Source organism: Pygoscelis adeliae, unplaced genomic scaffold (genome assembly GCF_000699105.1).
Source record: "Pygoscelis adeliae isolate BGI_AS28 unplaced genomic scaffold, ASM69910v1 Scaffold79, whole genome shotgun sequence".
Classification (NCBI taxonomy): domain Eukaryota; kingdom Metazoa; phylum Chordata; class Aves; order Sphenisciformes; family Spheniscidae; genus Pygoscelis; species Pygoscelis adeliae.
In genome coordinates, this window is record NW_008825532.1 from 3,900,338 (window position 1) to 3,913,620 (window position 13,283).

The window sequence follows — 13,283 nt, forward strand, 5'->3', positions numbered from 1 at the left end:
AGGAGTGAGCCCTGTCTTCCGCCCCCTTACAAGCACCTTGCTTCCAACTGCCCCTTGCATCCTCATGCTCCTCTGTGGACATGTTGCACAACTTGACAAGTTTTGGTGCTGATGTGGCTCCCAGGTGGAAATAAATGAATTGGCAATTATGAATGGGAAATTGCAATCCACATCTGACTGAGTCCTGTTGTTGGGAGGCATTCGGAACCAGCACAGAGGAGCAGATGATTGGAAGCGGAGTTACTTGTTGTTCCTTTGACACTGCAAGTCTAAAAGAAAATCTTCTGTGCCCTTGCAGCCATAGCTCCTTCCTTTTCCTGTTGAATACCCATTTATGTTCCCTGCAGGGGCTGTTCACACCCCTAGGCTGCCACTGTGGATATGTCTGGGTTGCTAAAGGCAATATTGGCAATCCCAAAGCTTGCTTTGTGCAAGCCCACGGATTTGCGTGCTGCAGCACAGTACTGCATGAACGCTAGCTCATGGCCTGGAAGCAATATGGTCATGTAAGAAGGACTAAGTAGCTCAGGCATGTGCTGCATTGATGGATAAGGTGATACAGCTACCTGTTCCAGATGCAGCTTGTTTGGCCCCACATGAGGTATTTCTTGTGCCACACATCATTGTCTTTGTGTCTGCTAGCAGATGGTCTAGACATCACAGCTGAGGTCAAAGGGAGTGTTTTGTGTGTCATTCATGCACACATGAATGCAGTAGGGCTGGGTCAGCAGGGAATCAGTTTAAATCATATCCCAGTAGATAAGTTAACCAGTTATAAGTTAAGTTATTAACCTTTGTTCTTCTAGTGAGTAACCCTCTGATTTCACAGGTCAACATTAAAGACCTTGATCCGAAGTATGCCCATATTCAAGTGACTTATGTGAAACCCTATTTTGAAGACAAAGAAATCTCTGAAAGAAAGACTGAATTTGAAAGAAATCATAACATCAACAGATTTGTATTTGAAACTCCTTACACTTTATCTGGGAAAAAGCATGGCAGTGTGGAAGAACAGTGTAAAAAAAGGACCATTCTAACTAGTAAGTACAAGCATCTGAACATGAGACAGTATGTATCAGCAACTATTTTTAGACTATTTTAGCTCATAAAAATAGCCCAAAAGAGTCAGAAATTCTGTCAGCTACTTAATCAGAATTATGATACAATATTCTGGTTGGGAGGGGGAATTTACCTTATATTTCTATATGCAAATTTTTACAAATTAATAAATCGTGCTGGTAAATTATAGCCTTGTTCAGGATTTCACACACACCAAGTAAAACCCTGAGGGCAAGGATCTGCCAGTATATGTTCTATGAAAAGTACTCCTATTTGCTGCATGACTTTTCAATCTGTAAACTTCCTTTGCTGTTTCTGGTAGCTTTGAACTCCTTTCCATACGTAAAGAAGAGAATTCCAGTCAATTACGAACATCAGGTTAATTTAAAACCGATTGATGTTGCTACTGATGAAATAAAAGACAAGACAGCAGAGCTGCAGAAACTCTGCTCTGCTGGTGATGTTGACATGATCCAGCTGCAACTCAAATTGCAAGGCTGTGTTTCTGTGCAGGTAAGGCTTGATGTCTGTTCAAAATTACATTTATATAAACATCTCACAGTGAGTCATCTTTTCACAACACAACACATTTACCTTCCAGAAATCATTAACTACCTCGTTTGCAGCACTGCAGCCGTCAGCCTGCCAGCACAGCTTGCCCTGCCGCATACAGTGGTACATTGGCGGGTGGCTCATGGTAATAAGCATTTTGTCCAGTGGTGTTTACAGTGTCAAGTCCAAGTGTAATTGCACATTAGTTGGCCACAGGTGAACACTGAAATGTACTTAACTCTTGAAGATTGTACTGTACGTATCAGGCATAAATAGCCTTTTTGTGAGCCTGACTTCTCAAGCTGGATAAAGGACCTTAAGACTCAGACCACACTGCTTTTCCAAATGGAAATAAAAGGAAAGTATGAGGAAACAGATTGCATCTCTCTTTTTATCTCCATTTATCTTTTGGTCTTAAAAAAACTAGACAGAAAAACTAATACTCAGCTTTTGAAACTTCAGGTGCCTCCAGTGACGTTAGTAATGCAGAGTTGGTGGCATTCAAATAATATGCTAACGTTGGGTTGGTTTTTTTTAAAATTGTTATTCCCTTCGCAACTGCCTTTAGCAACTCAACAGAAGTTCTAGCATAAATGATTTCTTACTTCTTTGGTTCTAGGTTAATGCTGGTCCCTTGGCCTATGCCAGAGCTTTCCTAAGTGACAGCCAGTCCAGCAAATACCCTACTAAGAAGGTGAATGAGTTAAAAGAAATGTTCAGGTAGGATTTCTAATGTAATAAAAACTAGCCAGCTGGCTGGAACATGGTACCTGCTTTGCTTATATTTTTGTCTTGTCTCCAAAATCAGCAGATGCCAAATGCTTAGATGTGCCTTATAAAGATCCAGGTCTCACGGGGTTGTGGGTGCTCAGACGTATGAAAAAAGCCAGTGTAACTGTGTATGTCAAGAGTTCCCAAGCTCAGGGCTGTGATCTCCATGGGGAGATTTGCTTGAACGCCTGCTTCAACCGTTTGTGTGGCTATTTGAGATTATCATGTGAAGAAAGTATGTTTGAAAACCAGAGGTCTGACAGTCTTGTGTTCCGGGATCTTCCATATTGTGCATTGTTTCCCAGTCTTTCCAAAGGGATTTTTTACTAGATAATGATGAACTTAAAATATTTTAAAGCAAGTCCCTTCCCCGTTTATGGAGGACCATCGTTCTTGTTTCTGTTGCTAATTTTTGAAACCGTGTGACTTGCACAGGTGTTTTTCTAACTCCTGTCCCTTAGGGTAGGTTGTACCTCCCTCCCACTTGAAAGTGTCCCCCGAGATATAATCAGGCAGCTCCTGCTTCACCTCAGGATGATGAGCGTTTGCCACACTATTTTCTGGACCTCGCGGGAGCAACCAGTTGCCCACCAGCTCCTGCATTCATTACTGGGTGTTGGTGACTCCCATTTCGCCCATTGGTCACTGTATGGAGAAGGCAGCATTTGGGCCAATCCTACTTTCCTTCAGTGTATTGAGTAACCTAGCAAACCATGGAACAAATAAGGGAACAATCCCTGCAAACCTGCCCCACATGGATGCAGAACAGAGGGAAGGTGGTTTTACTTTCCAGTCTTGCAGTGCAGCCAGAAGGACAAACACAATCTCTGTTTCACACAAAAAAATCCCAGAAAATCCCAGTCGTGCTTGTATTTTCACTGTAGTCTATAAAAAAGGAGAAATATGTGTGTGAAATGAAGCAAAGAAAATGAATAACAGTAACCAAGGAAACAATATTACAGCTCCCCATAATCTAAATGTCTTTCTGGAGGGTGTGTCTGCTGTTAGCAACTTGACCTCTCAAGCACACATGCGACATCCAGATCTGCCAAGCCCCGTACGACTGATTTCCCCTCTGTGCCTGACCACGGCCTCCTTCTGTTTTGTGACCCTACAGCAAGCTGTGTGTGGTCCTACAGGTTGGGGTGAAGGTGCGAGACCCCTGTGTTGCACTGCAGGTGCGCGTGTCCCATCTACTGAGGATCCAGGCTCGAAGGAGCTCCAGCAGAAAGTCCAATACCTGTGTTGCAGTCCCTCCCCATTCCCTGATCCACTGTGCCAGGGATGCTCCTAGAATGTGACTTGTCCCAAACGTTGGAGAAAAGGGGGAAAAAAGGAGATTTGCCTATCTGTTTGGTTGTTTGCTTTGGTAGAAGACTGGGTTATTGCAATGCCCAAAATTCATTCCTTTCCTCCCCAGGAAGTTCATACAAGCCTGTGGAATTGCTCTGGAGCTCAACGAGCGACTCATTAAGGAGGATCAAGTGGAGTACCATGAGGGGCTAAAATCAAACTTTCGGGATATGGTGAAAGAGCTTTCTGACATCATCCACGAACAGGCACGTACTGCATGTCAGGAGCCCACAGAGGTGTTTCTCTGTGCTTGAAAACTAGCTAATGCTGAAAACTGACAGACAACTAATTGAAACTTGATCACTCTTCATGTTATTTAGTTAAATATAAAAAGGCGAGTAACTGAACATGAAAAGTAAACGATACACTTGGTGGATTCCTAAAACCGGTTTCTGTTGATTGAATGTCTCAGCCTGGCGTTCGTATACAGTGTGCTTCAGGGTGGAGTCTTCGCTGACACAAACCATTAGTTTCCTGGCTGCTGTAGTCTTCAGAGATCCTGTGCCATGTTTTGCCTCATGTTTCCTACACCATAAGAATCCTGTGATAAGTCACAGGTCGAAATTCTCTGGCAAAACTTCCGTTTCCTCAGTTATATCCAGCTTAAGTTCCTTTTTATTTTTTATTTTTCATTAAAGGTTGTTTATTTTTAATTTTGGCCTAATGCCAACATGATATTTATATGCACTGTTAAAATATTTGTGCTAATTTATCTGACTTATGTTTTAATGTTTTCTTGGATCTTTCTAGGAAAATACATTTGAATAGTAGCATCAGACAGGTGAGAGATTCAAAGAACAGTTGCATTTCTGCCTAGTATCATGCTCTGAAATTAGATGGTAACTGGCTTTCTGAAGTAATCCCCATACCTCTGCTCTTTAATTTTGCCTTCATTATGACAAAAGAAAGCTCATTGTAGGTTTATAGTATCAAGCACATAAAATGAACGGTACAGACTGCATTGTGATTCATAGTACTTGAAATTTATGAATGTTTTCAGAATCTCCCAGTTACTCAACATACAGTCCATGTGTGACTATTAATTAAAAAAGCAACATTTTAAGTCACTGAAAACGTATAGGCAAATTCCGCAGTAAGTTGGGCAGTTGTTCAAACGAATGCAAAAATGTGCAAGTGGCAAAATAATACAACTGCATCAGGCTGCTATTTGTAGGTTAGGTTTATTTACAATAAAATAATGCTTATGGGAATCAAACAGAGTCTTGTTACGGAAGAGTACACTATCACTTCAGGGAAAGAGTCTCATGATGGGGCTGAATTTTCTTGTAGGAGTATAAGGGAGGATCCGTTTGAGAATAAGTGACTGCTGCATGCCCCTTGCTTTTGTTAGATTTCCCTCCTATTCTGCTCATGACCACCATTTTCTTATTGTGCAAACTAGTGACTTTGCACATTTTTCATGTACGTTACCTACCATGTATACTCCACTGCTGAATTTTGCTCAGAGATGTTCGTTCATAGGAGTTGCCACCTGCTTACTCTAAGCTGTTTGCAAGTAAACCTTTCCAAGACATTTAATTTGCATGCAGCTGCTAGAACTTTTGTGGTTTCTGAATTCTGCAATAGTCAAAACAAAACCAAATCACTCAGTTCTGCACCATCGCAGTACAATAGTTAAGATTATCTTAGAACAAAGAAGCATTGTTAAAGCACACTCGGTATTATCCTGATAGATTTACATATCCACTGTCGTGTTGTCTTTGGTTAACGGGCAAAAAGGGCTCACTGGGAAGGATATACTTTTCACTTTCTTCTTGTATTAGATAAAAAGGCAGCTTAAAAGATCATGTTTCTGAGCACTGTTCTTTATGGCTGTACAACATTAACGTAGATAACTGCTGACTTGAACTTTGTATTGCCATCAAATGACCTAAGTATCTAACAAATTAAACTTAACGGAACATGTTTTCCTCTTCTGCAAAATTACTCAGTTAAACATAAAAAGTATATTACATTAATTTAGGGTTGTCACTGCAAATAACATATGCTTTTATAAATATTGTCAGTGCCCCAAAACAACGCAGGCAGTGCACTTAGTTTGAGGTGGCAGGGCAGATGGGTAACTCACTGGGTCAGCCTGTGACCTATCTACAGATCTTTTAAGTTAGGGAAATGTAAACACAAAAAATTGATAAACTGCAGATGACCAGGTACAGGAAGCCTCGGAGAGTGGCGGAAAACTGGATGTCCAGAAACTGTTTATGATGGCCAGTGAACTCAGTTTCACTAATGTAAATTCAGGCTAACTAACTTGTTGACTGGTGAACCACGGGGTGAAAAACAAACACGCAGTCAGCTCTAGAGCAGCTCTACCAGTCCAGTTAGATCCTGTGCTGTAAGACCATCCTTCGGGTTATAGAGTACAAAATCTTGCCACATGGCACGGATGCAGTGAGCGTTTGCTGTGTTTTGCTGCAGGTACTCCCCGTGCTTACCAAAAAAAACTATTAGAATTTTGTTACTGCTAAGAGATAATAAAAAATTGCTATAAAGAGAATTGTTGTTTTCCTATACTGGATAGTTGTAACTAAAAATGATCCAGTAATGCACAGAACAGTGTATGTATGAATGCTACAGAAATTGCTGAATTACTCTTCTTTCTCATTCCTTTGTTATGCTGCCTTTGCGAAACAGCTTTGAAGACAAGGTTGGATATCTCTTTTGCATACCTTTTTAAACAGCTTGATTATAATAATGAACTGAAACTTTTACTGAATTCGTGATTGTTTTGTTTTGTCTAGATCTACCATGAAGATACAATGCATTCGCCATGGATGCATGACTCCCTACATGTTTTCTGTGCAATCAGCGGAACATCTGGTGATGGAAGTTACTGTTCACTCAGACCCACTGCTGAAATATAAACATATCGGTCATATTTTACAGAGCTTTCTCAGGAATACTTGGAACTGTACAAAGGATGTTTAAAAAAATCCATGATGAGCAAAGATTCAATTTTTTTTCCCCAAAAAAGTTGCCATGCTTTCAAACAGGGTGCTTGCTTATTTTGCTGAGCAACATTGAAAGTGCCTGGACATTGCACCACTGTGTTCATTTTCTACTATTTTTTTTTAAGCTAAATGTATAACAAGACATGGAAAGGCAGTTATCTAAATATGTATTGAATTGCTGAACTATGAATTGAAATGATAGCGGTACTATGTAAAATTGTACAATGGAATATAATAAAATGTAAAACTACTTTGTAAATAGGAGCATAGAGTATATAGAAATTAGCATTATATCATATTTGCTGCTAAAAGCTTTGTTGGACAGGGAACATGAAGGAGAAACTGTAGTCACTAGTAAGAGACCTTCCTCTGCTGAAAAGTGACTTGGGGTCCAGATGCCCCTGTTGCACTCAGACAACGAGAGTAAACTTGCCCTAGTCTGAAATAACTAAAACCTGAGTCAGAAACAATAATTTTCATACATCCTCCAAGCAGATAATTCTAAAGTAACCTCCATGAGAGCTGAGCTTACTATAGCCAATTTCAATTTTGGCTAACCTTTCACAGCTGCAGGAGGATGGATTGTACTCACTGAGGACAACCGAAGAGGTTTGTCATTTGATACAAGTTTTTCTATTTACCACTCATGGTCTCACATAAATATAAACTCTGAGGTCACCTTAAATTGCGTTGGGAATTATAAAGTGCTTTAACACCTTTCAGAAAAATTCTAATAATCTGTGAGATGTGCTTTAAAAAAAAAAAATGCAGCACATCAAAATAACTCATACAAAATTGAGGGGTTTTTTTAACATCATATGACATGCATGTTCCCTCCTGTTAAACAGATCTGTTTTCTGAAAGCTCGTTATTTTTGTCTGACAGGTGGTTGGAGAAAATGTATTTTCCGGCATTCTTTTATTCCTTCTTCCCCTCCCCAAAGCTCTAATACATTATCTCTGTCTCTTTTTAATAAGACACTTTCAGATGCAGGAAGAAGAAAACAGATCAGTAATTCTTTTATCCAGCAACATTTTTAACATCCGTGTTTTTCAAAATCCCGTCAATTGTAAATATGGTTCCAGTAGTTCATATGGGAAGGGTGGGGGTTTTTAAGGATATGTAACAAAATGCCATAATAAAAGGACTCCAGCTGGGTATTTAGCTTGGCTATAGTGTCTATAAATTAAGCTTCTAATTTCTGTAACAAAAATTATCTTCAAATAGTAACTGGACCACATTTCAAAATGTTTATTATGCATGATTCTAAATACCTAAAATTAATTGTCTTCTGAAAAAATAATGTTGTGATCCGTAAATTCACCCACTAGCTGTTGCAAGCAAAATACAGATGTGCCTATGGAACAAACAGACCACATTTCTGCTTGTATGTGCTTTTATGCCGGGCAGGCTCTAAATTTAGCTTAACAGAAAGAGGAAGAGAGACTAGTAGGTTTAAATATGGTTACTACCTTGTTGATTTTCATCTTTCAACAAATAATATTTAAAGGCAGATAGTGAGAGTTTTCCAAATTACTTTACTAAAAGGTGATGAAGCTGTTTAATGGTGGATACATTACAAGATTTTTTTGGAGCTAGTTAAACTCTAAACATCAGTACTAAAGGCATATCTTGAATACAATCAGCAATGATGGGAGGTGGACATCCAAAAGCTCTTGCACTATAGCTCTTTTAAATACTACAGCTAACCTAATAGTTTTCTGGGAATCACAGTGAAATTCTTATTCATGTTTTTTGATGTCTTTAATGTTCTGAAATAACATTGTTGGCTGAATTTTCAATTGCTATTCCTTATTTTTACTGGAATTCCAGTGAAATTCTTACTTGTATCTTTGGATGTCTTTAATGGTCCAAGACGAATTTTTGTCTGAACTTCTCAATTTATTGTTGGTATTGGAGTTGTCCTGTCATTTCAGTTTAATATACTGGAAAGCTGTCTCAGTAATTCAGCCAAAGAAAGTATTTAATACCAGTCCAATTAGAATATATACAGTCAGTACAGTTCAGAATACATGTTTTCAGTACAGTTCAGAATACATGTTTATATGCAGTTTTGATGAATAACAAAAATGATCATGCCCTAAGGATTTCCCTTCTGTCCTGCAGGTAAATAATTCGACTGGATTTTTAACAGAAAAATCTCAAAGGAAAATTTGTCCTTTTTAGATGGGTCATAAAAAGACTGGTAACAAACCAACTTGGTTTTTCTTTACATTTTCACCTATCTAGAAATGATAGGCAGAGGTCATTAGATATTTTACAGCTGTATCTGGACAACGGTGCCAAGAAGATGTTCACATTTTCTCATAATTGTCCCAGTTTAAAGAAGTCCTCCAGATTTTCTCTTATTTCTGGCTGACATAGCTTAATTCACAGATATATCTGGAGAGTGTACTATATATGCGCCTGATCTATGTAGCTGGTACTCACACTGGGTACGTCCTGTCTGCTGCCTTCTTTGGAGGAACATAAATGTTTATTGTTCATTAACACTTTTGGATTTTTTATACCGCCTAAGGAATGGCAGGAGTTTTTTGGTCTGTAAAAATTAGTAGACGTATTTCAAATTACAACCTGGCATGCACTCTTTCTGTATATCAGTATAGCTATACATACATATTTTACATGTACACCTCTAATTACTTTTGCTGCAAAACTGCTGTATAACACATCGGGCCTTCAGAAGGGACACACTGGTAATTTTGCATAAAAGGAGAAGAAATAGGATAAAGTGTCTGTCCATGAGGATTAAAAGCACGTGGCTACTCTCAGTATCAGGACTGTTTTGGATAATGGTATGTGTTAGAGCCAGATTGTTTGCAAATAGGACATATAAAGCAAATGGGTCTGCCAGCACTTTATGTACAAGAACATGCTTTTAGAGATTTATACACCTAGATAGAGTAAGCAAAGTGTAAATATTTACTCTCTTCTTTGACTTACTGCTTTTCTCTCTGCAGAGAGATTAGAAAGTAGTATTTTAAGACAAATAACTTCAGAGTTACATTTCTTTCCCCAAAAAAATGTGGAACGCAGAATTTACTGCAGCCAAGGATATATTGCTACATACTACTCGGTGTTCTAAATTTCTTCTGATAACAGACATTTTCATGAGACAGGCCAACAAATGGACAATCATGGATGTGAGAATACCTGTAGTGTGTAACGTGTTTATTTTGTTCCAGAAGCCTTTTGAACATACGCCACATGGTATTTTGATATAGAATAAGAGTTTACATAGACATAACACCTTTTGTCTCAAAGTAGATAAAATATGTTTGTTTTCCCTTTCTGTAGAGACAGAGTCCCATGGACTTCACAGCAGGCTTCAGAATAACCCTACAATTCGACGTGACACAGCCCAAAAGAACTGGAGGAAAACATAAGTGGAAGTCATGGGCTCAAAAGTCTCACACAAATTAAACCACATCTTACTCAGTTTATCCACTTGAGGAGAGTAACATGTTCATTTGATGTTCACTGAGCTGAGTTCTTCTAATTAAACACGGGGTTCTTACTGGATAGAGGAATACTGTGTACAGCTAATTATTATGCAACCACAGACTGTAGTACTTAACCTTTAAATAATATGCTTGTGTCAAGCAATGGTGAACCAATTATGATATACACATAATATTTCAGTTATTCTGGATGTAATTTGCTCTCTTTTCATGTAAATTTAACACCTGCTACTACATATTCATAACAGAAGTGCTTTTATCGTGCATGTTGTATATACGTGTGTTGTACAAGCCCTGTTTAATCTTCTGTGTGTGACGACAGAACGGGACATCCCGTTTGCCTCGGTTGTTAACCGATGTACTGTGACACCGAGTAATACACAACGCTGCTCCAGAGCTTTCTGAGAGCAGCGATCCTATATTGCTCTTTTTATTCTTGTTTTCTTTTTCTTGAAGAATCAATAATTTTGAAAGAAGTCAGGGCAAAATCACGTTTCAGTCGATTCAGATAAAAGAGAGTTTATTCCAGGTCAAAATAAAAGACTACAAAACCAGGGAAAGTAAGTGTTGCAATAAACGTGTTTTGCTTAGGGTATTTTTTCCCTTCACAGGACAGGATGAGTGATCTGAAGCTAATACTGGTGTAAGATTCATGGGACTAAAACCTAGTCAAATGAGCTATCGCATATGCTGCCTCTAAAGAAGATTACTGTAATAAATCTTCAAATACATAAGTACACCAAATGAAATTGTTAACACTAAATTATTCAGCAGCAAATAGAAGATGTTGATGCAGAAATCTGAAGGAGCACAAATACCGCACATCCAGCTCAGAGGATCCCAAAAGCACGATTCATCAGGAAAACTGAGACAGACATAGAAATGCATACAAATTTATAAATAGAAATACGGTGTGAATCACTAGTAAGGAAATGCCCCAGCAAATCACTCTGCTTTCCCAAAGAACATTCAGTAAGTCTGTGATCAGGTTTGTGCTCTGTTTTGTAGTTCCAATTTTCAAACCCAGACTTTTGCTCTTTGGGAATGTATTTATTGTCGCTCTTCTCCAACTAACTCAACTTAAATGGCTAGTATACGAATATATATGCCAAGCTCAGGCAGTTGTACTGGCTATTACATGATGTAATGGAAGTCAGGTATAACTATTGTTATAACTGCCCTCACCAGCGGATAAACAGCTTTTTCCACCGCTGTCTTCTACCGTTGAGGCTTCCTGTACCAGGCTCTTGCAAGCCTTGGCCAAACAGCTGTAGAACCAGGTTCATGCCCTGCCTCCCTTGATGGGTAAAAGAGTTACTCCGTTGCTGAATAAATAGATGAATTAAATAGTCCTTGGTATTTAGGGAACTGTGAGCAGAAAAGTTGACGCATGGGCTCGCAGTAGCAATTTATTGGAGAGGGATACGATTTTTGCACAAGCATACTTGGTTCCACATCTACCCAAAAGTGCTCTTCAAAGGATGTAGTTTTTATTCTGCATAATTTCTGATTTCCGGTGATGCTTGGGCAGCAGCTCAGAGAGAACTTGCAGAGTTCATGGCTGTTTTGAACACACATCTCATAAAACTCTAGATGTTCCCCAAAGAACACTGAGGTTGAAAAGGGAGAGGCCCCATGATTTAGACTGGGGTTTTTTCAGCTCGCAATTTTGGATTTTTGTGCCTCGGATCCAGCTATATTCTAATTGAGCCCTTTTTTGAACTGATCCCAGCCATCTTCTGAAGAGCCTATAATTATGTCAGTGGAGACCTAAAGTATTGACAGAAGCTGCTGCAAAATCAGAAATTAAAAAGGAGGAATCTCACTATTGGTGTGGGGCGACTGAGAACTCTTCTGTTCCCAAAAGGGACAATTCCCCACAGCCCCATGCTGCTAATTACTGCTGCCTCTTGTTGGACCTACTAATCATGCAGCCACACCATGCATCAGCGTCATTTGTTAAACTGATTTAGAGAACATACAGAAAAAAATTGTTGTTTTTTTTTAATGCATCGGCAAGCTCGCTGCACGGCCCCACAATCACTAGCTTTGGTTGCGTGGGTGGAAACGGCAAGAACACACAGCCAAGGGCAGATCACTGGCATGATCGTAAATCAGTTTACACCAAGCGTCAAGCCGTAGCCCAAGTAATTATTTAACAGATTATTTTAAAGATACCTCAGGTGTGTCTATATGAGTTCCAGTCACTACAGCGCAGGTGTATTGTCTGAGAAAAACATGAGCGAGCATGAGATTTGCAACAGAAAGATGTAGGACAGGACTCAATGAGATTGAGAAATGGGAAGTCCCAGGTAGGTGGCAGAGATCAAAGGCTTTGGCAGGAGTTCTGATTGCCGTGCACCGGGATGGGGCTGTGACGATAAGCCGAGTGCTCGGGGAGGGGGGGGAGAGAGCCGGGGAAAAACATTTCAGCTGCCTCCGACAACGGGCTGGCAGCCAAAAACATTGAACGATTGGATGTGTGCTTGGCACTGGCTCTCCCAGGAGAAAGAGTGGACAAAACAGAAAGAAGGGAAGAAGGAAGGAAAACATTAGCAAGGAAACCGAAAGCAAGAGACAGGTCGCTGTATCTTGGATCAGCTTTACTCTACAAAGTTTATCACTAGCAGGCATAGCCCATGCCAGCTATAGGTAGTCACACGTCTGGTCACAGTCACACAGCTTAAACGTTCCGCGTCCTAGAGCTTTAAGCCACAATTTTTATTTGATTGTAATTGCAGGCCCTTGGGCACTTCCTAACAGCATCTAGGAAATTTGCTAAATCCTCTTTTCCCTGGAGTATAAAAACAAACAGGCAAGAAAACAAAAAAAAAACCATTAACACAGGATATTCCCTGCCCCGTCATAAAAAGAGCCGCTTCCCTTTTTCTACAATGAGTGTCTAAAAAGCAAACGAACTGTTGCAAAACTCCTTGAAGAGCTGAGTAAATACTGAAACGTTCTGTTGGCTTAGGAATAAGTAATTTTCACAAATGAATTTCGGTTTGCCTTGGAAGTTAGCCAAAGTTTCCTCTCTGCTGGATCCGTGCCGGGAGGGCGCGGCGGGGCACCGGGCTGCAGCCGGGGAGGCAGC

General features: G+C 39.7%; 1 protein-coding gene across 1 annotated transcript in view; it reads left to right on the forward strand.

The window, feature by feature from the left end:
* The window catches only part of DOCK11 (dedicator of cytokinesis 11), a 90,329-nt gene extending 82,458 nt beyond the window's left edge, over positions 1-7,871 (forward strand). Inside the window, exons 51-55 of the mRNA XM_009331757.1 lie at positions 830-1,040; positions 1,382-1,572; positions 2,231-2,331; positions 3,803-3,941; positions 6,498-7,871. Of these exons, the coding sequence (XP_009330032.1) occupies positions 830-1,040; positions 1,382-1,572; positions 2,231-2,331; positions 3,803-3,941; positions 6,498-6,620 (765 nt within the window). The 3' untranslated portion in view covers positions 6,621-7,871. The remainder of the gene's footprint in view (positions 1-829; positions 1,041-1,381; positions 1,573-2,230; positions 2,332-3,802; positions 3,942-6,497) is intronic.
* Positions 7,872-13,283: the final 5,412 nt, after the last annotated feature.